General features: G+C 49.8%; 1 protein-coding gene across 15 annotated transcripts in view; it reads left to right on the top strand.

Moving 5' to 3' along the window:
* The window catches only part of GRIK4 (glutamate ionotropic receptor kainate type subunit 4), a 413,900-nt gene that overhangs the window by 245,103 nt on the left and 140,982 nt on the right, over positions 1-27,815 (top strand). For 13 of the 15 annotated variants that reach the window (XM_023645003.2, XM_023645006.2, XM_070273803.1 and 10 more), the window contains 4 exons: positions 6,960-7,057; positions 11,069-11,234; positions 20,998-21,176; positions 25,526-25,579. In XM_023645003.2, coding sequence (XP_023500771.2) covers positions 6,960-7,057; positions 11,069-11,234; positions 20,998-21,176; positions 25,526-25,579 — 497 coding nt within the window. Of the gene's footprint in view, positions 1-6,959; positions 7,058-11,068; positions 11,235-20,425; positions 20,612-20,997; positions 21,177-25,525; positions 25,580-27,815 lie in introns of those variants that run through there. The other 2 variants (XM_070273810.1, XM_023645007.2) reach the window with 2 other exon arrangements.

A 27,815-nucleotide genomic window follows, 5' to 3' on the forward strand; every position in this document is an offset into this window, starting at 1 on the left:
GAGTGGCTCAGACAAGGGCAGAGGGAGGCAAGAAATAGGTCATAGGTGTAGCTAGGTGGTCAGATAAGGCCTCTGGGCCATACCCTGGAGTGTTCGATAGGTGAAGGGAACGGAAGAGGGCATCCATGCAGAAGTCATAATAGCGTGAGCAAAGGCTCAAGGCAGGGAAAAATGGAGTACCTTGGGGCATAATGACAGATGGGCGTGGCTAAAACAGAGTTTCTGAGGGGGAAGTGGTGAGGGCCAGGACTGGAGAGCCGTGTGGAGTAGTGGTCATAACTCAGGTTCTGGAGTCAAACACAGCAGGATCCTAATCCTGGCTCTGCCAGCACTGTGGGCTCATCTCCTGTGCCTCAGATTCCTCATCCTTAAAATGGGAATGATAAGAGTTCTCACTCGGTGAGGTTGTTGTGAGCATTAAATGAGATGATGCACTTATGAGAATTAGAGCAATGCCTGGCGTAGGGGGAACTCTTAATAAATGTTACCTATTATTTTAGTAGTAGAATGAGTGTAGGGACTCCTCCCTCACAAAGTGATTGTAAGGTTTCAGGGTGGTTGCCTGTCTGCCGGCCCGGAGCCTGCGTGTGGAAAACTGCTCACACGGTGGTTTGGGTCCAGGCTGATGGCTTTGAATGATGTGCTGTTGGTGAGAGCAGCCAATGGCAGTTTCGCGCTCTCCGATACCCCGGGCAGTCTGACCAGAGAGGTCCCCATGGTGGGGTTTGACGGTGTCGAGACCTGGCACTTCTACTCTCACACACTCCCTTCTCAGCTCGGAGGCCTACAGAGCTGAGAATGGAACATGCGCCTGCAGGCTTTGGCACAGGGAGGCGACGGTTCTTTGGCATCGATTGAGGTGATTGTTTGTTTTGTTCCCGGACGGTCAGGGCTTCACCCTGTGCTCAATGTGCAGCATAGCCAGGCAGGAAGAGAGACCTTGCCATCCCGCTCCACTCAGGCTTCGGCACCGTGAAGGGTGTTTACGTGAAGGGCTCTGAGCTCTCCCAGCCCCCTCTGCTCCGCATCACTGTGAGCTCCTGCCGGCCGGGGTTGTTTACCACACTGGCTCAGAGAGTGCTGAGTGACTCATCGAGTGCTGCTGTCAGTGAGGAGGCCCCGGCTTGCTTCTTCATCCCCAGCCAGCAAGCTGCCCCTTCCCCAGAGGGCCTGCAGTCAGTGGTGCCTATGACCATCCCCTCTGGACCCCCTGCATCACAGCTAGATCCTTCCCCTCCCTGGGAAGACTGAGGGGAGGAGTAAGGTGTCATGAGCACCAGGTTTCTAAGGGGACTTCGAACCCACACCAGAGCTGGCATCTTGACAAGAGGAAGGTCCTCCTTCTTACAACACCCCACCGTGGTCTGTTATTCCAGCAGCTGCTCTGACAGTTGCCTTCCAACTCTTCCGCTGGCTGGGAAACTTCGTTGCCATGACAATGTCACTCAAGTCTCCCTGTTCCCTCTCCTCCCTGCTCCCCAGGAGGCAGAGGTAAAGTGCACTTGCCTCCCCTCCCGCCCCTCACACAATGTGCTCAGGGACCCTCACAGAGGGGCAGGGGCTGCACGATCAGAATCCAGGAAGTTTCAGAGCTGAGGCCCTTTATAAGTGATTTCCATTTCTATTGAGCAGGGCATCCTTCATAGGGAATGAAAGAGCAATTCCCAGATCCCAGGAAATTCCCAAGCCATGGCTGCTGGGAAGATGAGAATTCAATTTCACTGGACTCATTTGGGATCATTTCAGTTCGGTTGAATGAACATCTATTGAGCAATCCCTTTTTGCCTGGACCAAATAGATGTGACCCCCGCCCTCAAGGAGTTTCCAGTCCAGTGAGAGAGATGGGAGATGGACACTCAGAACAGCAGGCACAGGTCCATAAACCCTGGAGGCTGGATGTGTTTAGAATCCAGAACTTTCCGGATACTGGAAAGGTCATGTGGTGCGTATACCATATATTAAGTAGCATCTCAGGCGGGGCTTGTGCTGAACCCTATATGCCAGCAAATGCATGCTTATATTCAAATAGTCACATTATAAATAACTTCACATTGATTTAGATTAGATTTTGCCCCCAAATGAGTTTGCTGAAAACTATCCAATTTCAGAACCTTTTGGATTTTATAATTGGGAAGAAGGAATTGGGCCTTCTATAAGAATTAATTTTTGGAGAAACTTCTCTCCATTGAGACCCTACATAACGAGCCAGCTTAGGGCAGAAGCTGGCCAGGAGTTCAGAGAACAAGGAAGCTGACCAGTTTCTTAGGCACCTGCAGCACGGACCTGAGTCAGAGCCACAGGGTGATGTGAATATAGGGAGGGAGAGGTGACTTCTTGCCCAGGGGCAAGATCTGAGCTGGGCGCTGGAGGATCAGTAGAAGTTTGCCAGGCAGAAGGGCAAGAGGGGGCCTAGACCATGGTAGTCTGGGGGTGCCAATGGACCCCTTCTCAGAGAAGTGTTTGTAAATGAATAAAATAGATATGATGACGAGGAAACCAATTATATAGAAATGCAGTTAAAATATTTAATAGTGGTATATTAATATATGTGCTTCTTTATTAATGTATTAAATAGCCAAGCCTAGTATCAGATCTAACTACTAGCATCATTTTGAAGTAGCAATGAATATAAATGATGTTTCAAGATATCTGCAGTATGGTAATGTGATACGAAAACGTTGTGATGTCTGTCGGTGACAAAGTCACAGTACTGTCAATATACTGTGGTTTACTACTTACATTCAAAATTGAAGGGAATGCTAAATGTTAGTTAGGGGTCAGAGAAAATAAAGATGTCATTTTTTTCCCCCAAAACGTTCACAGACCGCTGGCTTCTACCCAGAGATCTCAGGCAGCAGGTTAAGAAACCCTGGTGTAGTCAGAGAGAACTAGCTGGGAGCAGGCTTAGGTAGGAAAACATGGAGAATATTCTAGGTGAGCAGCCTGAAAGGGGAGGAGGCTCGATAGGAGAAAGGGCTGGAAAGGTAGAATCTTGAGATCAGACCCAGTGGATTTTACTTGCTCATCAGAAAAGATTTTTATAATGACATTTTATTTTTTATAATAATGTGTTATAAAAGGAGTGCATGCTCATCATAGAAAGTAAAGAAAAAAAGGGAAGAAAATCACTCAGAGTTCCATTGGCCAAGGCAATCTCTATTAATATCCCAGTTAACTAAGGGTAGCTGTGTGGTGCAGCGGTTAAGGAAGTGACGTTGGGGGTTAAGAGTTTGAGTCCTGACTCTACTCTCTAACTTTTTTGTCCTGTTTTCTCATCTGTAAAGTGAAGGTGACAGTAATAGTAACCATCTCATCAGGTTGTTTCAAAAATTAAATGTCAATTCATATAAAGTGCTTAGAATGGGCCATAATTAGCATTCAATAAATGTGGGCTTTTGTAATATCTGCTTCCAATCATCCCTCAGTGCATAACTATTTTCTGTATTTGCTTAGTTGTAACCTTCATATAGATATACATATAATTTTATATCCTGCTTCTTTCTCTTAATATTGTGACATAAATATTTTTAATGCTATTACAAACTGTTCATAAGCATTTTAAATGCCTAAATACTATTCCATTTGGGGATATGACCCATACTTTAGATAACTATTCCTTTATGATTGAACATTGAGTTTGTTTCCAATTTTGCATGGGAAGTGTGGAGCAGGCTTCAGTGTGGTTCAGCAACTATTTATTGAGCATGCAACTCCGAGTCGGGCTCTGTGCTAGGTATAGAGGAGGCAGAGATCAATAAGACAGGCTTTCTGCCCTGCAGGAGCACACAGCCTTGTGTTTTAGGACTATAATTTGCCTCACATTTTGGAGAATGGAGTGGAAGTGAAGAATCCTAGAGACAGAGAAACCCCTTAGGAGGCAGGTAGTAAAAGGGGCTGACCTGGAACAGTGACAGCGGGAGTGGGGAGGAGGGGACAGTAGGGATGAGCAGGTCAAATGGTCAGAACCTGGCCCCTGATTGGTATAGCGAGTGGACAGATTCAGTGAGGGAAGGCAAGGCAGCATCAAGGGGGACTGTGTTTGGAGCTGGAGGAGCTAAGGGGGTGGAGTGGAGTGGTTAAGAGCATGGGCTTTGGTGCCAGGTCCATCTCCAAGTTCAAGCCCAGCTCTACCATGTATTACCTGTGTGATCTTGAATAAGTTACTTAAATTCTCTAAGCCCGTTTCCTCATCTGTAAAGAAGGGATAATAATGAATCTTCTTCCTAGAAGCGTGAAGATCGAAACAGATTATGTATGAAGAGTAAATAGCAAATATGATGTCATGGGCATAGTAACAATAAGAGTCGTGTAGTATGTCAGTACCACTCTAAGTTCTTTGTATATATTAAGTCACTTTAGTTCTCACAACAACCCGACGAGAGAAGTGCTCTTAGTAACCGAGTAGATGAGAAAGCAGACCCGGAGAGGTTCAGTAACTTGCTCAAGGTCTCACAGCTAGTGAGTGACAGAGGCAAGACTCAGACCCAGACGATCTTGCATCAGAGTCCATGCTCTTAATGACTGCACTTTCTGCCTCTCTGCCGTGGACATGTTGAGTGTGTGATACCAGAGGGAAGTCCCTGTGGCAGCATCCAGCAGGTGGTTGGAACTTGATTTTGTAACCCAGGACATAGGTCAGAGTATAGAATCACCTGGCAGAAATCAGAGTGGATAGGCCAGGGTAATATTGCCCAGGGAGAGTGAGGCATGGATAAAATCTGAATTTAGCAGACAGGAGAAGGAAGAGGAGTCAGCAAAGAAAGTGGGAAAGACTGATTAGAGAAGTGGATGAGAATCAGGATTGGAAGGCATTGTGAAATTTAACAAATGCAATCAGCAGCATCAAATGCTTCAAAAAGAGTAGGATGGGAACTGATAAGAGGCATTGGTGACCTTGAGAAAGCGGGGTCAGTAGAGCAGGATGGGCTGAGGACCTCAACTGTAAGTGGTTGAAAAGAGATGGGTGAAGTGGCTGCAAGGAGTGGGGCAGACAAAAGAGGTGGCTGTGAGAGAGTAGAAAGGACACTGGGTGGGTCAACAGACTTGAATTCCAGTGCTGGCTCTGACCTTTATTAGGTGTGTGACTTTAGGGGAGTCACTTATCCCTTGGGTGCTGTTTCCTTATTGGTGAAATCAGGAACTAAGATCTACTCAAGGCTGTTGTAGGAACTTGATGGCCAGTGAACTTAGAGCACCCAGCAGGCATAAGAGTTAAGTTGACTGAGATCACGTGAGATAACTCACATGGAAAGAGCTTGACATTTGAAGAGCGTTCTTCAGAGAGAAACTCTGGTCCTGGCTACTCCGTCACGGGGGATGGTTCTGACACTTAGAACTGATGAGTCCCCTCAGGCACCCACTGCCCGCCACCTCTCAGGCATCTGAGATCCACCATGTTGCAGGATCCTTGCTGGAGCAGCAGGCTGAGAGAAGACCTCACACATCTATCGATCGTGTGGTCAATTGCAACTCTGGGACTTGACCCCTGGTGCCCTGTGCCACTGCTTGCACCCAATTACGGCCATCATTTGGCTGTGTGGGCCAATGGTTAGGACTCTCCCCTAGGAGAAAGAGCATCCAGGTTGCAGGTGTGGCTTTGCAGCTGACTCAATGAGGATCCTTGGACCGATCCCCTAACCTCTGTTTACAGACCTGGGAAAAGGCTCAGCCTGACTCTTGATGTGAGTAGAAGGAAAATATGTCCAGAACCAAGCTTCAGTTTTGCAAAGATGTCTTGTAGTGTGACAGGGAAGCATGGTGCATATTCCCGTGGGTGGCTCTTAGGTTGTGATATCACAGTGTGCGTCCTGAGAATTATCTCATGTTCTCTCTCCATCTGTTTCCTCCTTTCTTCCCCATCCTTTCTTTCTCAGTGTCTAGCATTGTAAAATCTTAGATTATCTCCTCCTCTTCTGACCACATGACCCATCCATCCACTCATTCATTCAACCAATAGAAAACATTGTACTGGACACTGAGGAAGTGAGAAATGGGGATTCAGACATAAATATGGCTCCGCTCCTGCCCTTAAGGGGTTTGAAATCCAGTGAGAGGAGAAAGACATCTGAACAAACAGAAATGGACACATTTAGAAGGGTCTTACAACAGAGGGACAAACCATGGGTCTCAGGAGCCCTGCGGAGGATTAATTCACCTAAAGGAGCCCAGGCAGGTGTCAGGAGAAGGCATCTGAGGGGCTCCTTGACAGGTGAGTGAGTGTCCAGAGTAGAGGAGCGAAAGGCACCCTCATATAGGGAGGCCCAAGGCCACAGAGCATGCTGGCTGGTCAGGAAAGCCCCTGACACACTCGGAGAAGCGGGCACACCAGTCTCTGGGCCAGCAGAGGTGAAAGGAGGGTGGCCTTGAGAGATGAGACCTGTCTCTGCCTCTCACTGTCTCCTTCTTGTTCTCTCTCTCCTGCTGCCTTTGACTTGAGCTGAGTCTGCTGTCTTCTCTGCCTGCATCATCCTCACAGCGTTCGTCCCTCTGCTTGTCTGCCTTTCTTCCTCCCAACTCTCTTTCTTCATATTTGGGTGGGGGGGAGCCAACAGATTTCACGCCGGGTGGCCATTCCGTGTGCCTGGCCCTCAGCCCTGTGGCAGCTGGACCCAGGATCCCAGCACCCATGCTGCAGCCCAGGGCGGAGATGGAGTCGGTAGTGTCTGCCGTTAGCCTCTGTCCTTCGGTGACAGCCCAGACAATTTACATACCCTGTTGGCTGTGGCCGTATGTTGTCATAACCTGGGTCATTTCCTCATTTAATACCATCCATAAACTGCAATAAAACTGTCCTGGAGCCGAGTGGTACTCCTCAGGGGAGGAGAGGCAGGGGGTTTGGAAGTAGGGGACTGGGGTGGGCAGAAGGTGAGGGGGCAGCGGGTGGAGATTGGAGGTCTGGAGGTCCAGGCAGGCAGCCGGCCCGCACCGCCCTGATGAGTGCCTTGTTTCCTTTCTGGCAGTGTGTCAGATCCTCCCCAAGGGGGTGGTCGCTGTCCTGGGACCGTCCTCCAGCCCGGCCTCCAGCTCCATCATCAGCAACATCTGTGGGGAGAAGGAGGTGAGTGCTGGGCCGGCTTGGGGGACTATGAGCGGCCTGGCAGCCTGTGCTCCGGGCCCAAGGATGCTGTAGATTCTTAAGGGCTGGAAGAGCCCATGGTGACCTAGGTGGTGTCATTGATAACAACAACGTCAATCCAAGTAAAAGGAGTGGTCCTTGGCTGGCCACTTACTTTCGTCCAGGTTGTGTGGATGGAGGGGACTCAGAGGACAGGTTTCACAAGGAGCTTTTCAAGCTGAGCTCCTCCGAGTCTTAGCATCCTGTGGGGGCTCCTTGCTGGTGTGGTAGAGGCAGAGGCAGGGAAGGGTGGTGGTCTGGGAGAGGCCAAGAGTGCAGAAGTCTGCGCTCCCTATGAGCAGCTCTGTGGTTGCCTGTTCAGATATTGGGATCCTGGGGAAGAATAGCCATGGGGCAAGGCATTGCTGCATTTTATTACTAAAATAAAGCTTGAAAAGTCTATTTTCTAAGTTGTCTAAGAAAGAGATTTTATTTTGCTTTCTTCCGCATTCACCAGTTCCAGTATTTGCATCTCCAATCGGTCACTTCCTCAGGTGTCACTCCAGCTGGAGTCTAGTTGCAGAGTGCGGAGGCCATTTCCTCTAGTTCTAGTTTGAGGGGAGGGAAAGATGGTCAGGGGAGTTTCTGAATAATGGCCTCCTCTCTGCTCCCTCAGCTCTCTCCCTCCTTTTCCCCTAGAGGAAACAAACTGGAAACTTCAGAGATTCTGTCTATTGCTGGAATCTTTCCTAGTCCTTCCTGGAATCAGTCAGTCCTTCCCCTTCAGAGATATCCCTGGAGACAGTGGCCGCTCTCTCCTCCCCTGATGCCCCACTTCTCTTATGGTCAGAGGGCTTGGCGAGTCCCTGAGGGTTTGGCAGAGTTTTATCCTCCGTGTTTATGAGCTCACTCTCAGAGTTGGTCCCTGCACACTGGAGTGCCATGCGGTCCTGGCTCTGGTCCTTTGGTTGGTCTTGCTCAATGCCAGGCCACTGCACTGTAGGCTGAGCTCCCTGAGCCTTCTCATCACGGGTTGGGTCTGTGCTGACAATTCTCCATCCCCTACCCCGTAGATGTCCTGAAAGATGACTCTTGTGCCAGCCCAGGCCAAAAAAGGAGCTTGTGTCCCGCTGCAGTCTCTTCCAGCATCTCACAGGCCTCGGTCCCAGGAAGTTAGACGGATGTTTAATTTAAATCTTTCTTGCCGTGCTTCAAGTAATAGCTCAAATCTGGCAGGTTGTTATTTCAGCGATCGCTCTGATCTTCACCAAGTGAGGTTGCCAAGACTTCCACTCCCCGTTTTCTCTTTTCTGCTTTCTCCCTCCTCCCCATCACACTTTCCTCCCCATCACAATGTCCCTTCCAGTCGTTCCAATCCCCGCACCCAAATGGCCTCCTCTTGGGGTTCAGTGGATATTGTATCCCAGCTCACACGTCCCTTAACCCTGTTTGGCATGTCAGGTCCGAGGCAGAGACCCTGATCTGCAACCATCTTCCTGGTCCTGCGCCCCCATCTCCCCTCTGCCCCCATCCCTGTGCCGTTGACCAGCCAGACACGTTGCACTGCCCAGGGAATGGCCAAACGGTTCTCTCTCCTTTGTCTGGTCATGTTCCTTCCAGAGCAACCTTTCCTCTCTGTTCAGATTATGCATTTCTTTTAATATTTTATGAGGCTGAACTGCCTTACACTGATTCCCCTCAGCTTCAGAGAAAAGAAATGGAGTTCTCACCAAGGAGCTCATTCCTCTAAATGCTGCTAACATTTCCGTAGTCCCTGTGGCTGGCCGCTTTCTGCCTCACTGCCCTCCCTTCCATTTTACTCACCTCTCCTCCCCGCAGACACCTCCATGATGACTTCCTGGCATGTGTTTGCAGTTGCAAATCAATTACGGGTTGATCTTTGTCCTAGAGAGAGATTCCGGAGGATTGGCTTGGGCCATCCCTGCCTGGGCCCATCAGAGCCTTCAAGATGGCGGGCTGTGCTGGAGGCTTCCCAGCGACTCCCCTTCCTAGGGAGGCCCCTCAGCCCTCAGCCCCTGCTCAGACAGCCCCAAGAGCTTTTTCTGGAGCTCCTAGATTTGGGGAGAAAAGGGAAAGGGAAGGAGAAAGGCATTGCCTCAACACTTAGCACATGTTAGGTACTGTGTCCTTCACATGCAGGATCTCATTTTGACCCTCCCAGAGCTCTGAGAAGCACCACTGTTACCCCCATTGTAATGAAGCTTAGATAGCTTACACAGTTTGCCCCAAATCACACAGCAGAGCCTGGGTGCAAACCCAAGCCTGTAGACTCTGAAACCATTTGTCCTTCACTTTCCTGAGTCTTCTCCTTGCTGCATCTCTAGGATCCATGGATTCAAGGCTATCTCTTAAGGTCCATTCCACTGTGGGGTGAGTTAGCAGCTAGTGGAACCCGGTGGGCTGGATGGCCACACAGGGGGCCCTTGGTCAGAGATGCTGAACTGTGTAAGCCAGCCAGCCTGCCAGCCTGCCCCTGCCCAGCCTTGGCCTACATCTTTCCCCTTTGTGACCTTTTTTCCTTTCAAGGTGCGTTTGCTATTCATTTTAGACAGATTGTATGGGATGCAAAATTTAAGTGGTAAGAAAGTCCTTCTACGACCCGCCCCAGGTCTCTCTTTAGAGTCTTCTTTTATAGCTCCCCAGGCCCTCCCCATTTCTGCGCTTTTCAGTTTCTGCTGGAAAATATTGGTTACCCTCTCTTTATGGTTAAGGGCTAATCCTAGTTGAATTCAGGAATTTTCTCCCTAGTTTCTGCTAAATCTTTACCCTCCCCTCACCCTAATCCCAGAGGAACTCTGGTCTTCGGCTGACTTCTCACTGAAGCTTAGGAGGATAACGTAGCAGAATCCTGCAGAGACTTGTCAACATCATCCCAGACTCTGGGCCAGCCCAGGCAGAGAAACTTCTGCAATGACTTATGAATAACCTACTCTAGGAGCCAACCAAGGAACCATCACAAAGTTCTTCCTGCTGTCTACCCTCAGTCTAACTTGCTTTAACATCCATCCAAACCCACGCTTCCTGTATTTTGGCCCTCCCACAAGGCACTGGTCCTAAGGGAGGCTGAGGCTTGAGAGGTCAGCTCCATCTCTGATAGAGGCACCAAGCAGCCTCAGCTCTCCTAGCTCTAGGTACCAGAGATGAGGGTGACAGAATAAAATCAAGGTGGATGGCAGCTTATTACCTTTTAACTTCCTATTATCTACCCCATAGCCTAAGCCGCCAATAAAGCAGCCATCACAGCCTGTTAATATCTCTTCCCCGGAGAAGAGAGACAGAAGGCAGGGGCATTGCCTCCCAGAAATGTCAGTAATAGATGCAAAGGGAAGCTGACACTGTGGTAATGAAGCCAAAGCAGGTGCTTATGTACCTGGCTCCATTCAGAGGCTCTCTAGGTCGTTTTTCAGCCCGTGGTGCTTCCTTGTCCATACACTTGTCTACCGAGGAACCTATCCATCCCAGGCTTTCACCCAGGAAGTCTGTTGGGAGCTGGTTTGTACACCTGTTGGCTAGGCTGGACTGACAGGGCTGTTGCCTCAGTCCCCAGGGCACTGTCTTGTCTTTCTCTTTCTGCCATCTCTGCTCTGGTTTATTAATTACAAATAAAATAATTATAAGGATTATGCCTTCAAGAGTCATTTGTCTCTCTGCCCAGCAGTGGGCAGTTGCTCTGAGAATAAAGACCTATTCGTTTGCCTTCTCAGAGCCACAGATTCCAACTCCTAGACCCACAGTACATTACACAGTCCTCCAAACCAAAGGTTTCCCATCCTGTGTCTTCCTATCTTTAGTGTTGTCAAGGTCATCGTCTTATCTTCCTCCTGTGGAGGGCGTGCCCTGAGTCCCGCAAGCTCCCTCTCCCACTGGCGTGTGGCACGGCCTTCCATAAAAGAATCCACCCTCTGCCGCCTTGTCTCACTCGTCCCTCTTTCTTTCTTTCTTTCTCACTCCTTCTGGATCCCCCCTGCTGCCCGATTTTGCTCCTCCGCCCAGGTCCCTCATTTCAAAGTGGCCCCAGAGGAGTTTATCAAGTTTCAGTTCCAGAGATTCACAACCCTCAACCTCCACCCCAGCAACACCGACATCAGCGTGGCTGTAGCTGGGATCCTGAACTTCTTCAACTGCACCACCGCCTGCCTCATCTGTGCCAAAGCAGAATGTAAGTTTCCCCAGCTGGCTCTGCCTCAGATAGTCGGGTCGGTCCTGTTGATTTCAACCTGATTGATTTGCTCCTGGCTGGAGATGCGCCAGGAAGGGGAGGGCTCCTGCAGCTCATGGGGATGATATAACCCCGTGTGAGTATGTGTGTGTGTGCGTGTGTGTGTGTGAGAGAGAGAGAGATAGAGAGAGAGTGACCAAGAGAGCAAGAGTGGTCCAGGAGCATCCTTTGCCAGAACTCCCTGGGCATGGACGGAACAGAGAGGAACTGGGTTATAGGGAGGCTGGCTAACCGCCAAGGCTTTTTGCATCTGCAAACTCAATTCCCACATTTTCAGCCTCATTGTTAAGGAGCTACAAAATGAGAGAGAGAGGGAAAATATAAAATTGGATGCATTTGTACTTGATGGGTTGAAGAGCTTCTTCCCTTAGAGAGCGGATTTTGCTGATGGAACGAGGTCCAAGGTCAATTCCTGATAAAGCATTTTTTTGCAAATGCGGGTTTTGGAAAGGTGTTTTCTCTGACTCTCGGACAATTTGTGACATAAATTTAGTGTTTATGAGATTTAGCTAATTTCAGCCAACACTTTCCAGCAAACCTGTGCATCTGTGTGTTCCCGGTGGCAGCTGCGCACCCACGTGCGGTCAGACAGGTGGTGGCCATTGGCTGCCATGAGGGCCCAGTGCCTGAGCCACAGGCATCTGTGTCCTGCACAGCTTACCTGTGCAGGTCTCACCCTGTGGGTCTGAGGTGGGCCGCCCTGGCAGAAGGATGCTGTCTCCATCAGGGCTCCTTTCCGTGGCTTCCCAGCACTGCTCTGCATGCTTAAGTCCTTCCTCGACCCAGGAATCCCTTCGGCATCGGAAAACAAGAGCCGTCTTCCTGTCAAGGGTCAGAACCCCTTCCTTACCAGGCCTCTGCCCCGGACTGCCTCCACAAGTGCCTTCATTCATTTATTCAACACTGACTGAATGCTTGTTCTGTGCTACGCAAGAAACAAAGTAACTGAGTCCCAACTATGTGTGCTTTTTATATATGTCTTATTTATCACGACCACCCAGGGGGTTTAGAGGTGTTGGAGTTCCCCACTTTAAAGTTAAATAAAATTTAAAATCTAGTCCCTCAGTCTCACTAGGCACACGTAAGTGCTCGATAACCACATGTAGGCAGGGCAGATACGGAGCCTCGCCATCACTGCAGAGTTCTGCTGGACTGTGCTGCTTCAGACGACAAGTGTTTTGTGGCCAAAGGAAAAAAGAGAGCAACGTTTGGATAACACTGCATTCTGTCTCCCCTCGTGCAGATTCACAGCACACCTTTGTGTAGACACTGTAAGTTGTCCTGCAGCCAAAACAACTATTTACCTCATCGTCTTCCAAACAGGTTTGACCCGAGGCCCGAAAAGGATGCTGATCTAAAAACCCACAGGATGCTAGTGTTGGAACGCATTTGGGAAACATTGCATTCCACCAGGTGGCCCTCTTCATGCGGCATCCTTGCACCATTGAACGGTGTAGCAGAATCCAGGATTCTCCCCTGGAAATTTCCTCCACAGGCCCACTCAGGCAGGACTCAACTGGCACACCCCGTGCACACAGCAGGAATGTTGAGAGACAGGACAGGCTGTAAATATCTCCACGCAGAGATTCTCCTGCAGTCCTCCTCAGTGCTTGGTACGATGTCTCACTAATCTGACAGGAAGTTCTCTCTTGGGTCTAGCCACAGTCCCTCTTGCTTTTAAGCGGAGCCCTGTTTCCTCTGCTTCAGCTCCTACTGAACTTTGAGTTGCTCAGATATTTGTTAAGCACCTACTATGCTGCTGAGCACTATGCTAGATCCTGTTGCCTCCTAGCCCAGGGCTCTTTCCATCAGAATTGACGTTCTTTGACATTCAAACAGTTCCTTGCTGGTTGCAAAGCACTTTCACTTCTGTTTTCCCATTTTACCTCCCTCCTCCCCGGTCATTCTAGAGCAGAGAAAACAGTCTTGGAGCTGGGAAGGGACTTGCGTAAGGTCACAAAGCTGGCACATGGCAAAGCCAAGACTCTAACTCAAGTCCTCTGACCCTGAGCTGGGGTTCCTCCTCCACGGCCACTCCTACCCTCCTGTTCTGCACACACAGCCTCAGAGAGCGGTGCTGGGTGGGCTCTGCCTGGCAATTACAATGTCCTTTGAAGGGCAGAGATCTCTCAGGAGCGGTGCGTCCCCTTGCTCCCTTGAGCAGGGTGCGGGATGGCTGAGCACAGACAAGGTCCTGGGGAGGCCAGCCCGCAGCCCAGGCAGGACTCATCAACCAGGCAGTGTCGCCTCTACTTGGAGAACCCATCCACTGAGGCTGCCGGGTGACTCCCGCCCCACCCACCGGGGCCAGGGGAAGCAAGGAGAAGTTCAAGGGCAAAGAGGATTAGACATCTAATCAAAGGATGAAGAAATGAGCGACTGAGGGAAAACGCAGCTCAAAGCTTCGGAGGAGACATTCTTCCATCTTCCTTATTAATGCAGGGCCAAGAGACATTGCAAGTCAAATTAGGAACAGGAATCTAATTCTATTTTCCAGCCATCGAAATTAGGCATAACGGAGACCATTCCCTGGGGAATCATGCCTCTTACTCTCCTTCTTCCCAAAAGTAGAGGTCTAATAAGCAGCTTCTGGACCAAGTAGACTTGTGTTGTAGATTACATTATTTTTCTTCAATGGGAAAAAAAAAAAAATCGGAACATCTGCAAGTGCCTAGTTCTAATGAGGCTGGGGGAGAAGATATTGTGAGGGGCCCAGGCATGGCTGTCCTGTTGGCCCCTCCAAGCCTGGGGCAGTTTGCTGTTAGGGGGCTTCCAAGGGGAGTTGGGGCTCTGCTATGGCCCCGCCAGCCCTTTCACAGAGCTGCCTTTTGAGACCCTCAAGGCGGACCCTGAGCCTTCCAGTCCTGTGGTCCCAGGTGTGATATGCTGTGTATTTTCCTGGTATTTTTTTATGTAGCTCAAATCATCTTTTTTTAATGCTTGCTTTGGTGTTTCTTTCTAAGTATTTTAACATCCTTTTTCTGACTTCCCGTCCTGTGCTCCTACGTCTTCTGCCACTTACTTACTACCTGTGTGATCTTGGGAGAGTGACTTAGGCACTCACTAGCCTCTGTGGTCGCGTCTATAAAATGGGGACGATGGCACCTCCCTCCCAGGATGCTTGAGTGGATTAATCAGGTGCCATACACAAAGGGCATACCACTGCATCCACACCTGGGGAACACTCGGCATGCATGAGTTTTCCTTTCTTTCCCCCCTTGGATCCTACTGAATAAGGCCAGGTCAGGACTAGAGCAGAATGACTGGAGTTTGGCTCTGTCCTGTACCATCCCTGTGCTGGCTGAACTCGGTCCACGTTGCTGGAGAGGAGCAGATTCTGGTCTCCTGGGGAGGAAGAGCAGCTGAAGAGAAATGCAGGATGGTGCAGTCAAATGAGAACCATCTTCGGAGTGAGACCAAGCTGCTCCACCTCTCATGAGCTGTGTGATGTTGAACAGATCATTCTACCCCTCTGAGCCATAGTTTCCTCCTGTGTAAAGTGGGAATAATAGTGTCTCTCAGGGTAATTGAGTGGAAGGTGTCTGGGCCCAGAACATAATACACATTTAATTATTGTTACTTCATCCTGCAACCCTCCCTGTGGCTGTAGGGACTGGAGGATGGAGGGGTAGGGAATTATACCAGGGCCTCCCATGAGAGCAGGGGAAGTAGTGGGCCTTCCTGAGGCGCCCCCAGCCTTTTGCTCCCAGCGATGCAAAATTAACCATTTATTGAGGACTTCTTATGTGCCCAACACTCTACTACAGCTTTTAAATGATCTCATTTAAACCTCATGCTAACCATTTAACCTGTAAACACTCTCATTATATGCACGAAGAAAAGAGATTAAGTCCATTTTGAAGGTCATATGGTTCTTACATCCTCTCCCTGCTTCTCCAAATGCCGTAGAAGAGACAGAAGTGAGGGACGGACCATCTTTCCTATTTTGTGGGAGGACTGAGGCTTTCTGATGCCAACTCGAGTGGTCAGTCAGAGGCCAGTCCTCAGATCTCAGCCTGCCAGGAGTTCTCCAGCTCTGTGATCTCGTCACTGCATCTCTCCCACCTCAGTGATTCCATCTCTACCCAGGAGTCATAATAATACCGCCTCCCAGGGCACTTGTGAGGGTTAAATCAACCCATGATGGAGTTGAGGGTGTTTCTCAGGGCAGGGACGGCTGCTGGGTCCTATAGCGGAGGCGCAAGCTGGAAACATAATCCTGAAGTTAGGAGGCGATGGGAGCGCAGAGGCCAGGTTGTCCCACTTCCGTCCTTGCTCTCCGAGAAGGGGACAGCCTGATGGCCGAGCCCGGAGCAGACAGTCCTCCTGTAAGCGAGAAGCCCTCTCTGCTCTCTGTCTCCTCTTGGAGCCCCCGAGGGTCTGGCCCTCCCTGGCTGTTCTTGGGGCCAAGCCCAGGCATGGGATGGGACAAAACGGAGAAGTGGGTGAAATATGTCATTCGAGCACTTGAACTTGTTCTGTGCCCATTGCACCCGGTGACACCTTGGACTCTCATCCTCTTTCTCTGTCAGAATCTGCTCAGTGGAAAAGGTCTGAAAGCCACACACCTGCGGCGTGTGCGCCTGGCCGGGGAATGAAGACTTTCCCGGTTCAGGCCATGTGCGCAGTGTGGATTCACACGGTCTCAGTATGTCCTCCTCACGACCCTCTGAGATCAGCGCTGTGCCTCCTGGAATGTTAGGGGGTCTCAGAACCGGGGCCTGCAGCCCAGGGAAGCAGCCAGAGGAGAGGCACGGATGCCAGTTGAAATGGGGGGTTTTTAATTTTTATTTCTTAATGCAAGGATCCTCTCTGTCCCCTGCGGACCCATCTCTTAGGTATTTGTGTCCTTGTCCTCTGGCCCTGTCCAACCCCGGCTGTGCCTTTTGTGGCCTCTCCATCTTCCTCCCACCCCAGCTGGCCCCTGCCTTCCAGGAGCCAGCCTCCCTCCTTCCTCCCAGGGCAGCCGGCCTGCTGGGTCTGTCATCTATCCAGCCCATTGCATCCTGAGCGAGACTAATAGGTTCCCCAGGTCCCTCTCAGCCTTGAACTTGGCAGGCAGACCTGCTGCTGGGCCAAGGGTCTCGCAGGAGAGGGGGGTTGGGGTGGGGGTGGAGGGGAAGCTGGGGAAGAGAGCAGCTTTTAACCTCTCCGGTGGCAGCTGCCTTGGTAAATCCCTTAGTTCCATTAAACAGATAGCAGTGGGAAGAACCGCAATTGGAAACTGCCAAACTGCACTGAAGAGCTCCTAATATTCTTAATGCAACTAAACCCACTTTCTCTTCTGCAAATTCCTTCCACTGCCTAGAATAAAGAAAGTATCCTCTTCTGATTCATAAAAATTAGAGAATCTGTGGGCTGGAAAGACATCAATGTTCTTCTAGCTCTACTTTCCATCCACTGGTTTAATTCTCTCTACAACAATCCTAACAGGGGCTTCAGTCTTTCCTTGACTACTTCCAGCAATGGGGAACTCACTACCTCATGATACAGCCCAGTGCCTCTTCAGGCAGCTCGAACAGAGGTGCTTCCTTAGGTTGAGATAAGTCTGTCTCCCTGTGACTTTCATCCACTCGTCCCTGGGGGTAGTTCTTGAGGCTAGCAAGAGCAATTCTGCCTCATGACACCGCTTTCCATTCTTCCTCAGGCAGGCACCCCTTTCTTTCAGCTGCTCCTCAGGTGACGGTGTCTGTTCCCCACCTGGCGCTGCTGCTCGCCTGGTCCGTTAGGATGCAGAGTCTCTCTCTTCCCCCCATGGTTTCTAGTTTGGTCCCCCAGCAAGCACCATGCACCCTGCCTCACACGGGCAATGTGCAGAGAAGTTTGAAATGGGATGGCTACCTAACTCTGTGAAAGAATTAGGATGTATGTTACCTAATTGCAGTATATATAGATATATGCATATGTGCAAGCTATCATATCAAATGTTTTGTGTGGTTTATAACCAAGGGCCATATTTGGATAGGAGTTGGGAGAAGTTCAGAAGTGGGGAGAAGCTGGAGAATGGAGAGGAAAAAAGGTTTCAGGGAGAAGTTGGGGTGAAGGACGGTTAGGATGTGAATGGGTGGGGGAGGGGTGAATGGAAACCAGATTTGTTAAGCACCTTCCAGGTGACAGACACTTTGCTGCGTACGTGACATCCTGTTACTAACCCTGTGAGGTGGGCATCATCCTTATTTTACAGGTAAGGACACAGATAAGAGGTGCAGCAGGGAGGAGGGAATTGCCTGCACTGACTAACTACCTGGTGATTCGGGTCCAGACCCTGTGCTCTTTTTGCTGGTCCAGGTGTAGTCCAGGCTGGGAAACGGAGTGATGGATAGGAGATCCTGGGTGGGGCTGCAGACCTCCTGAGGACTCACTGCCTTTCTGCTCTCCACTCTCCCTGCCCTGCCTCTCACACACAGAGTGTGTGTTGGATGAGCTAGGGGGTGCTGCTTGCTTGTTTAAAGGGCAGCAGAGCACCCCAAGGGTCAGTGGGATGGGGCATACTGGGCATTGATTGGAGCAGGATCCCCAGTTCATCTGACATCTGGGGGAATATTTTCCCTGGGAGCTTAGTGCGCCTGCCAGTTTTAAAGGGGTGAAGGGTCCCCAGGTTGCCTTGGCCAGGCATCTGCATGCTGTGCATAACCCTGCTGTCATCCCGCAGGCCTTTCGGTCTCGTCCCACTGAATTTCATTGCCTGTCTGAAGGATCCTAGGGGATTTGGGCTGTTTCCCAGTCAAGCTCCAGAGATGCTCCCTGCTACATTCTAGGAACTGTGGGGTTCCCTCTGCCACCCCTCCCTTACTCACCCCTCCGGCTGCAATGCTCCCTTCCCCATAGCATGCCAGGAACATCTTCTCTTGAGCCAGGGAGGTGGCTGAGTCTCCAGGAGCACCAGCTCCATGGTGTCCCCAGACCTCCTTGCTACAGTGTCTTTTGGGTCAGGTGCTCAGACCTTTGTGCATGTGGGATTTTGCTTTTCACATCATCTGTGAGGAAGGTGTGACTATTCTCTCCATTTTTACATATAGGACAAAATGGGGCTGCCCCATAGAAAACCAGATTATGTAAGCCGTCAAACAAAATAGGTATTCGATTTGAGCTTTGTTATAGCCTTTGCTGCAAGTCCTTGGACTCTGAGCTCCTGGAGGGCAGGGTCTGTGTCTGATCCATCTTCTCTGCACGTGTCTTGGCCCACTGCCTGCTCTTAGGACCGGGAGTGTTGGTTGAGCAGATTTGTACTCTCCTCCTCCTTCATTCCACCTCACCGAGCCACGCCTGCCCTTTGAGCTCTTGGGATGAGTAAATACAAGAGAAGTACACTGATACCATACATTCCGGTTCACATGGTCCTTCCACATAGGATCTCAGTCTTTCATTTTACAGATGAAAAATGGAGCCCGAAGAGGTTAGATGACTTCTCCAGGTCGCACAGTCAGTGAGGACTGACCTTGAGCCTGAATCCGGATCTTCCAGGTCTTCCATATCTTCCAGATCAGGGTCGGCAGGAAGTGCCCCAGCAGCATCAGTGAAGCTACCTCAAATCCGAAGGGGTGATTAGATATAAAGTGAAATTTTAGTTGATGAAGGAACCAGATGTGCCATTCTTTTTTATTTTTCTCCCCAAAGACCCCCAGTACATAGCTGTATATCCTAGTTGTAGGTCCTTCTAGTTCTTCTATGTGGGATGCCACCACAGCATGGCTTGATGAGCAGTTCTAGGTCTGTGCCCAGGATCCGAACCAGTGAACCCCGGGCTCCGAAGTGGAATACGCAAACTTAACGACTCAGCCATGGGGCCGGCCCCTGATGTGCCACTCTTGATGGAGGCCAGTGGTGAGGGGCTGCGAGGGGCACAGACGGCGGTGGATCTGGCAGTGGATCTTTACAAGTCTCTATCGAGGCCCTGTTGGGGGAGGGAGAAAGGGCCAATCTGATGCTGTGGCTTGCACAGCCGGGCCATTTTTGAAGCTTCTTTGTGAATAACAGGCCCTCCTAGGACTTCCCCATTGCTGCAGTAGCCTCCAGCTCTCTGGACGGCCTTCTCAGGACCTGTGATGGGAGGACAGGGGTTTGCACCATCTTCCCAGAGCTCCTGTCTCCATCGTGCCAGACCCTTGGGCTCCATCCTGCTACTTTTTGCTTGTTAAAAAAACACATCAAGTGTGCGCTTTCCTCCCCCAGTCCAGAGTTGCACGTCCCTGGGCCTCCCCTGGGTTCTGTGCCTGCTGCCCCCTGCTGTGTTTTTTCCTAAGTGGCAGCCTGGTCTCATGGGAAGAGCATTGCCTGGAGAGGAGAAAATGGGAATTCTGGTCCCAGCTGTGTCCCTTGTGACCGGGCAAGTCCTGTCACCTCCCTACAAAATGAGGGAGGTGGATGTGATGCTCTTCAGAGCCCCCTCTCTCTTACCTTTTGATCCTCAAGGGGCAGGGGGATAAGTAGCTTGCTCAGGGGGGAGTCTTAGGGTCATATTCAAGACATCCCTGCATTTACTATCCATTTAGCCAGTACAGAAACTGGAGCCCGGGGACCTTCACTGGTTAGAGAGCCAGCCCTTTGCTCGCCGTCCACAGTGGGTGGAGACTGCATTCCAGAGTCACTCCCCTCCTCACCTCATGTCCTCCTCTGGGTTGTGGGATTATGATATATTATGGGATTGTTGTGAGGATTGTCTGTGAGATGAGCCCTGTGAAATGTTTAGCCCATTCCTGGAACACAGTAAGGACTCAATAAATGTTATTCTTGTCGTTGCTTTCGGGAGCAAATATCTGTGGGTCCCTTTCCGTTGGAAGTGAGACCACTATCTTCCAGGAGACCCCCCACCCACCACTCTCCCTGTGGCCTGCCTTTCAGAAACAAAGCAGAATAAAGCCCCTGGGTCTCAGCGACAGGTTCGGAACCCCTCCTCCCTCCATCGACCGTAGGCAGGGGCGAGGGGAAGAGTCTTTGCTCACAGTCCCATTTGCCATTGTTCTGGGCCCACATTATTGCCTGCTGGAGTGCAGTTCAAAGCCTGTTCTTTTATGATCATAATAATACCTTGTCTTAATGCAGCCTGTGCTCTGAGGAGTTCAAAGAGTTTTGCTAGACCTGTTTTCTGAGCCTTGCGACCTTGAGGGACCTGCCCCCCACCTCCACAGTGGGATGGAAGGCTTCTGTGGAGCCAGCTGTAACATGTCTGGGGTACCATGTGCGAGGCTCAGGCCCAAGCACTTCACCTCGTTTAATCCTTGCCACAGCCCTGCTGCTGGCCGCTGGTAGTATTCTCATTTCTCAGATGAGGAAACGGAGACCAAGAGACCTGGCCACATGGAAAGGTCACACAGTGAGTAAGTGGCCATGTTAGGGAAAGAAACCCAGGCCCTGTGGTCTCTGAACCTGGGTCTTGGCCACTGGGCAGCTCCCAAGGGCTGTGAGGCAGGGGATTCTCCCGTCCCGCTTGTGGGAGCCTCCTTATACACCTTAAAAGAGCATCCCGAGGGAGTTGGGGGAGCAATGGGAGCTCAAGAGCATTCTTTTTATTTTGCATGGGACCGTTGAAGCCCACAGCAGTTAAGAAACTTGCTCAGGCTCAGATGCAGCTGCTTAGCCCCAGCGGTGGGGCCGGGCCCACCACCTGCCTCAGGCCCAGGTATTTGCTTGTCCTGCTCTGCCCCGGGGTCTCCTGAGGCAGCGATGTGGACCCTCAGGGGCTTCATCCTCTCTTCCCCTCCAGGCCTTTTAAACCTAGAGAAGCTGCTCCGGCAATTTCTTATCTCCAAGGACACACTCTCCGTCCGGATGCTGGACGACACCCGGGACCCCACCCCACTCCTCAAGGAGATCCGGGACGACAAGACAGCCACCATCATCATCCATGCCAACGCCTCCATGTCCCACACCATCCTCCTGAAGGTGGGAGCCGGGCCGGGGCGGGTGCTGGGGGGTGCACAGCATCCTTCTCCCTCCTCCCTCCTTGCCTTGGGTGTCCTCCTGGGAGGACCTCTGACCCTGACAAACCTCTCAGTCCTTCAGTTTCAGGGGAGGGCTCCTAAGTGCTGAAAGGAGAAATCAGGATGATGGTGACGTCATAAAAATATTTAACTCCTGGTGCAGCAGGGCAGCCATCAACTGAGGCACTAGCCTAACCTAGGCCCTACCAGGGGTCTGTGGCGAGGTCCGCGGGTTCCTAGGAGGGGGCCTGGGTGGTGGGGGTGGGGGGCTTGGGGCAGAGGCTGTTTGCCAAGCAGTATAGAAGTGTTTCCATAATTTGACAACCAGGGCAGTCCCAACAGTGTGTGTTGCTGAATGTCGACCCTGTCTGTAATCCTTACATGGGGTACTACAGTTTACAAAGTACTGCTGTGTATTTCCTAACGTAATCCTCTCAAGGACCGTGTGAGGCAGGTATAATATCTTCACTCAGCAGAGGAAGAAACTGAGACTCTGGGAGATTAACTGCTTTGTCCAAGGCCCAGCCCTATGAAGGGCAGAGCTGAGCCTGCACCAGTTGTCTCTGATGGCACATCAGGCAGTTTCTCCTATCTCCACCATACTGAGGGGTAGGGTGCCAGGCCCTGAATCAGAACATGCCCACATGCAAACTGGAACTCTGTGAGTGAGGCCAGTCTGAGCGAGAGACAGAGACGGAAGTCAGGTGCCTGGGGGTCCATGCTGGACAAACAGCTGGAAGCAGCGGGCAGCGTTGGAGTCACCTGGCACCAGTTCCTGGGCTGGTGGCTGGGCTAGCCATGCAACCCCAGAGAGAAGGGACCCTGCTCCCAGGCTCCCCGGGGGCTCCCAGCAGCTCCCCAGCCTCTGCAGGTGCACTGGCCTCTTCTAATGCCATTTTAATTGCACATTTAAATGCAACCTGCCATCTTCCACTGGGGGAGTGAGGCTCCTCGTTAACCTCTGCCAAGCAGTGAAGAGCCCGGCAGAGACTTGGATGATTGTCTCTTCCCCTCCCTCCCTCCGTCTCTCCTAATCTCCCCTCCCCAGCTCGTTTTCATCCTGGAGTTAATAAGAGATTTGAATGAATTCTCTGAGTTCGGAGGGCTGTCCTTTCAGCCTGTTGCTATAGTAATTTTCCACAGCTCCAAACCCATGTATGTCTGTGTGCATATCCCCAACTCACACACACACACTCGAACACAGAATTGTTCTCTTTTCTTCCTTTTCTTTTTTCTTCTCTATGGGGCTATGATCAATGAAGTCATCAAGGATGGAAAAGCCCCTCCAAGTTTCAGGGCACAAGAGATACAGGCTGAGTCATCTCAGGGAAGGTGGGAGTAAGAGAGGGAGTTAGCCCTCCCCACCCCCCATTCCCCCAACCCCAGCCTCCTTGCAGAGGACAGGTCAGACTGCACACTTCCGACGTTTCTGCCTGCGGTAGCTGGAGTACCTGCTCAGCCCCAAGGTAGAAGCCTTTTAGGGTCATCCCTTGCCTGGGAATATTTTATGGCTCCCAGCATCCGTGGTTGAGCTCTTTTCTTTTTTTGTTAATAATACATCCAGATCATTGTTGAACTTTTGGAAAGTACAGCAAAACACATGGAAGAAAATAAAAACCATTCACATTTCCATCACCCAGAGATAACCACTGTTGAATTTTGATGTCTATCCTTTTTGCCTTTATAGACACATTTTTTTTCTTTTCCAAAATTATTGTCACACTACACATACTCTTCTGCAGCCTGCTTTTTTTCTCTTAATTATACACCATGCATTTTTCGCATGTCGTTATGTATTTTTCTACAAGTATTTTAATGGCAGCATCATTTCCTATCATATGGATGTGCCATAATTTATTTAACCATCCCTTCATTGTCAGAGATACTGGTTGTTTTCAATCTTTGCTATAATAAATAATGCTGGGATGCACATCTTTGTACATAAATCTTTAGGCACATTCATGCATATTTCTTAGCATAAATTTCCAGAAGTGGGATTACTGAGTTAAAGGTATGCATGCTTTTAAGGATTTTGATATGATTTGCCAGATTGCCTTTTAGAAAGGCCGTAACGATTTACACTACCACCAGCAGAGTATAGGTGTCTTACAGCACCCTTGCCAGTACTGGGTCTTTTCATTAAAAACTATTTTAATTTTTTTTTATGACTGTGCTTTTGAAGGAGACTCTGCTTGTAATGATCATTATGAGCAAACAGTTCTGCTGGGTGGCCAGTGGCAGGCTTCCCTGAGGCCATCTATTGGCCTCAGCTCTAGTGACCTTGGCACCAAATCCATCAGTGACCAGTGAGGCCTCAGGAAACCCTGATGCTTTCATCTCCATTTGATTCCTAGTGGCCCCAGGGGGCCAGGCCAGGCAGGCTGTGCATCAGGACTGGACTCAGTCCACACACTTCCCTGGGGCTCCACGTTCCTCCTTTGCAGGGGTTACAACACCGCCTTGAGCGACCTCAGGGAGGATGCACTCCATGTGGGAAGCAGTGTGAGCAGAGAGCACAGGGAGCTCCTGGGAGGCTTGCCATGCACGTGGGAGCCTGGCCCCCGAGTGTGGCAGAGCTCTGCTGGCTCTTGATTTCAGGAGGATTTGCAGAGTAATCCCCTACTTTATTGAGTGGCTGCTCCAGCAACGAACTCCATGTTTACTGAGAATTCAGGTCTTAAAAACCAAGGATCTCTTGTCTTTAATCTTTAGGACAGCAGATTTCACAAAATGGGTTTTAACCACTGGCAGTGCCCTCTCCCAGCCCCTAGCCCCCAGCCCATCCCTGTAACCAGGGGGCTCCCATTGGCCCAGGCGGTGGTGAGAGGCAAAAGCACTATTATATGGACAGTGTGGGAGGGGATGGACATCATGCCATCCCATCCTCTTGAAAGTGGAGGAGGAAAGGTAGCTTTGCTGAGGCTTTGTGGAGCCTCACACAGAAGGCCTTGAGCTCCGTTGTGACCTCATGCGCTCTTGCCCCTGTCACCAAGCTCTTCTGCACATCAGTTTCCCATTGGAATGCTGGTGATATAATTACCCCAGCCTGTTCTCCAAGGAGCCTGTGAGCCTTCCTGTAAGAATGTTTACAAAGTTATTGGAGTTCCTTGGGAGACAGACACTCTGTAAGAGGAAAATGTCATCATCCCTGGTCTTGTTTCTCCCCCACGCACCTCAATAGTCATGACATAAATGGTTTCCCAGTGGCTGCAGGATACATTATGAAAATCTAGCTGACTGTCAGGAGGGAAGAGGGCCCTGGGGAGAGCTGGGCTCATTATTTATCTGATCTACTTGTCGGTTTCTATAGCACCTGTCACACTCAAAGCCAGGCACACTGACAGGGAAGGTTGGTGAGGGGTATTTATGATGGCTACAAAGATCTGACAAAAAGGAGGCTGGTCTGAAGTGGCAGTTCTCAATGGTGGGATGATGACACACTGGTGTGCTGTTACCAAGAGTGAGGCATGTCACAAGTGACTCGTTCCTTACTACTAATAAAGGACCAAAGTTTGCAAATGATTCACTTCTTCCCTATGTTACCTCAGAATCAAGAATACTCTTAGGATTCTCGCTCCCTCACGTTCTGTCAGACGTGGAGTCAATTTGGGAATTGCCTTCAACCCACAGACTCTCCTGTCTGTGCCTCCGCCCCTAAGAGAGTTGTCACTAGTTCCATCTGTGTCACAGTCTCCCAGGGGGAGTAGAATTTGGTCAAAAGCACTGAAATTAGGCAGCCTGGCTTTAATTTCATCTTTTCCAGCTATGAGGTGTGTGATCTTGTACTGGTTCCATAGCCTTTTAGTGTTTGAATTTCCCCAGCTGTCAAATGGGAGGAGGAGGAGGAATGACAGTCCCTACCTCATCGAGTTAGCCCAAGTAAAATGCTTTCTAGTGCTTGGCACATACGAACAGTGGGTACGTGTTTGCCATTGTTATTGTTAATGGTTTTGGAGATAATGACTATAGTCTGTTTTATTATTTGCTTCATTTCCTTTAAAGTCAATTTGTTTTCCATGATATCGGTTGTATCCGTGGGAATGTGTTGTGCATGAGAACGTCAGCTACTATGAGTGTTACTGCATGAGGGGAGCGGGGTGGAGGTGGAGAGACCCTACTCTAGAGGCCAGTGTTTCTGTGCTCCATCCTCCAAGGTCAAGGGCAACATAAGAACCAATGAAGATGTTCTACTCTTCCTGGCGCCGAAGAGTGGTGCGCTAGACAAATGGCAGACACGTGGAGCTCTCGCTACTCATTTACTTCCAGTGGGTTCTTGTTTTCCTCTCTAATCTCCTTCTCTTCCCTTTGCAGGCAGCAGAACTAGGGATGGTGTCAGCCTATTACACATACATCTTCACTAATCTGGTAAGACATTTTCACAGCTCACCACCCTGGCACAGAGAGTGTCATTAATTAGGGTCAGTGGGGTGTGACGGAATGAAGCCCAGGAGATGGGGAGTAGGGAAAATAGAAGCGGAGGAGCAGAAGCCAGCCAGCAAGGCAGGGCGTCCTAGAAATGTGGAAGTCCAAGAGCCACTGGGATTCCCATGCCAATAATTCTTTGCCTTGGGCGAATGTGAATTTGGAGAGTCTAATGCCCCCATTCAAAAGGCACCAGCTATGTAGCACTGATTCCTCTGATGGTTGAGTCTCCTTGCTAGGTCCAGTTATTGGCCTGCAGGCCTGTCTCTGCATTGCCAGACCCCTGTGCTGACTCAGAAGTAGGACAGCTAGAGCACAAGTGCTCGTGTCCCACCGCATTATAACTTGATGCACCTTCAGAGGCCATCTTTGCCAAATCCCCTTATTTTGCAGATGATAAAACAGGTCTGTAGAAATTTTATTAAGTCAGGTTGGAGCAGTGGCTTTGCCACACACCAGCTGGGTGCCCTTCAACAAGCACCAGGCCTTGATTTCTGTATCTGTGAAACGGGGGTAAGGACAGCTATGTCATAGAGTTGCGGTAATTTTGAAATGATGTGATTTAATCTGTGTGGAAGTGTTTTGAAACCGTAAAGCTTTAAGGAACATGAGAGGTCGCCATGAAGTATAGACACACTCAATTAGAGAGCAGAAAGAACCTCAGAGAACAGGTTTAAAAAAATTTTGTTACTTTTTATTTTGAAATAATTATAGTCATAGGAAGATATTATGGAAGGGTACCATGTACCTTTAACCCAATTTTCTCCAATGGTTACATCTTACGTAATTACAACATACTGTTAAAACTATTTCATCACCACAAAGATGTCCCTCATGCTGCCATTTTACAGTCACACCCACCACCCTTCTCCCCACCATCCCTAACCTCTAGCAATCACTAGTCTGTTCTCTATTTCTATGATTTTACAATTTCCAGAATATTCTGTAAATGGAATCATACAGTCCATGACCTTTCGAAGTGAAATTCTTCACTCAGCATAATGCCCCTGAGATCCAGCCAAGCTGTTGCATGAATCAATAGTTTGTTCCTTGTTATTGCTGAGTCGTATTTCTTGGTGTCAACGCACCACAGTTTGCTTAACCGCTACCTCTTGAGAGAGATTTTGGTTGTTTCCAGTTTTTGCCTATTACAAATAGAGCTGTTATAAACAATCATTCAGAGAAGAAGTTTATTTTATTTTATAAATGTATGAGATGTCCAGTTCACTTAACTAGGTGGCCCCTTCGTCCAGACGTGCTTCTGATATAACAGGGCCGGGGGTTAGAGATTGAAATGGGAATAAGAAACTAAGTCCGCCTTGAAAATTTCAACTCAAAGTACCTATTGCAGTGCAAAGCGGTAAATTCTGGTAGACATGTATACACAGTGGTCTGGACCCTAGAGCGGGGGCCGCATTCTCAGCCTGGGGCAGGCAGGAAATGCTTCCCCCAAGAAGGGGCCATGAAGCTACACCCTGAGAGATGGGTAGGGTTTTTGTAGAGAAACAAAGAAAGGAAGAGCATTCCAGAATAGGGAACAGCATATCCACATTCTTGGAGATTTGAAGTACCTGGCATGTCCAGAAACAATGAGTCACTTTAGACTTATGGGCTGCTCCAGGATGGGCATGTCAGTTAATTATTATTCATTTATCTATTTACATCCATCCTGGGAAGTAACCTAGTTAGAGGATTTAAGGCAGATGTTAATTAATTTTAAGATCTTTGATAAGTTAGGGAGCAGCATTCGACCTCACAGATTTGACTCTTAAATCTTAAAATGAAAAAGGTTGGGCCAGCCCTGTGGCATAGTGGTTAAATTTGTGCACTCAGCCTTGGCAGACTGGGGCTTGTGGGTTTGGATCCTGGGCACGGACCTACATACTGCTCATCAAGCCACTCTGTGGCGGCATCCCACATAAAAAATAGAGGGAGACTGACAACAGTTGTTAGCTCAGGGCCAATCATCCTCACCAAAAAAGAAAAAGAAGAAGAAGAAAGAAAGAAAGAAAGGAAAAAGATTACCTAGAAGTTAAGACTCTCTTGGTCAACATATGTGATAGGGTAACCTAGGAGATGGTGCAGTGTCCCTCCCTGGATTTAGGGACCAGGTCTGCCGAAATGTCCTGTGTGGTTGAGGAGATGCCTGCCCAAAGAGACAGGCTGGGACTCTGTGATC

Source organism: Equus caballus, chromosome 7, assembly GCF_041296265.1.
Source record: "Equus caballus isolate H_3958 breed thoroughbred chromosome 7, TB-T2T, whole genome shotgun sequence".
Taxonomy (NCBI): Eukaryota; Metazoa; Chordata; class Mammalia; order Perissodactyla; family Equidae; genus Equus; species Equus caballus.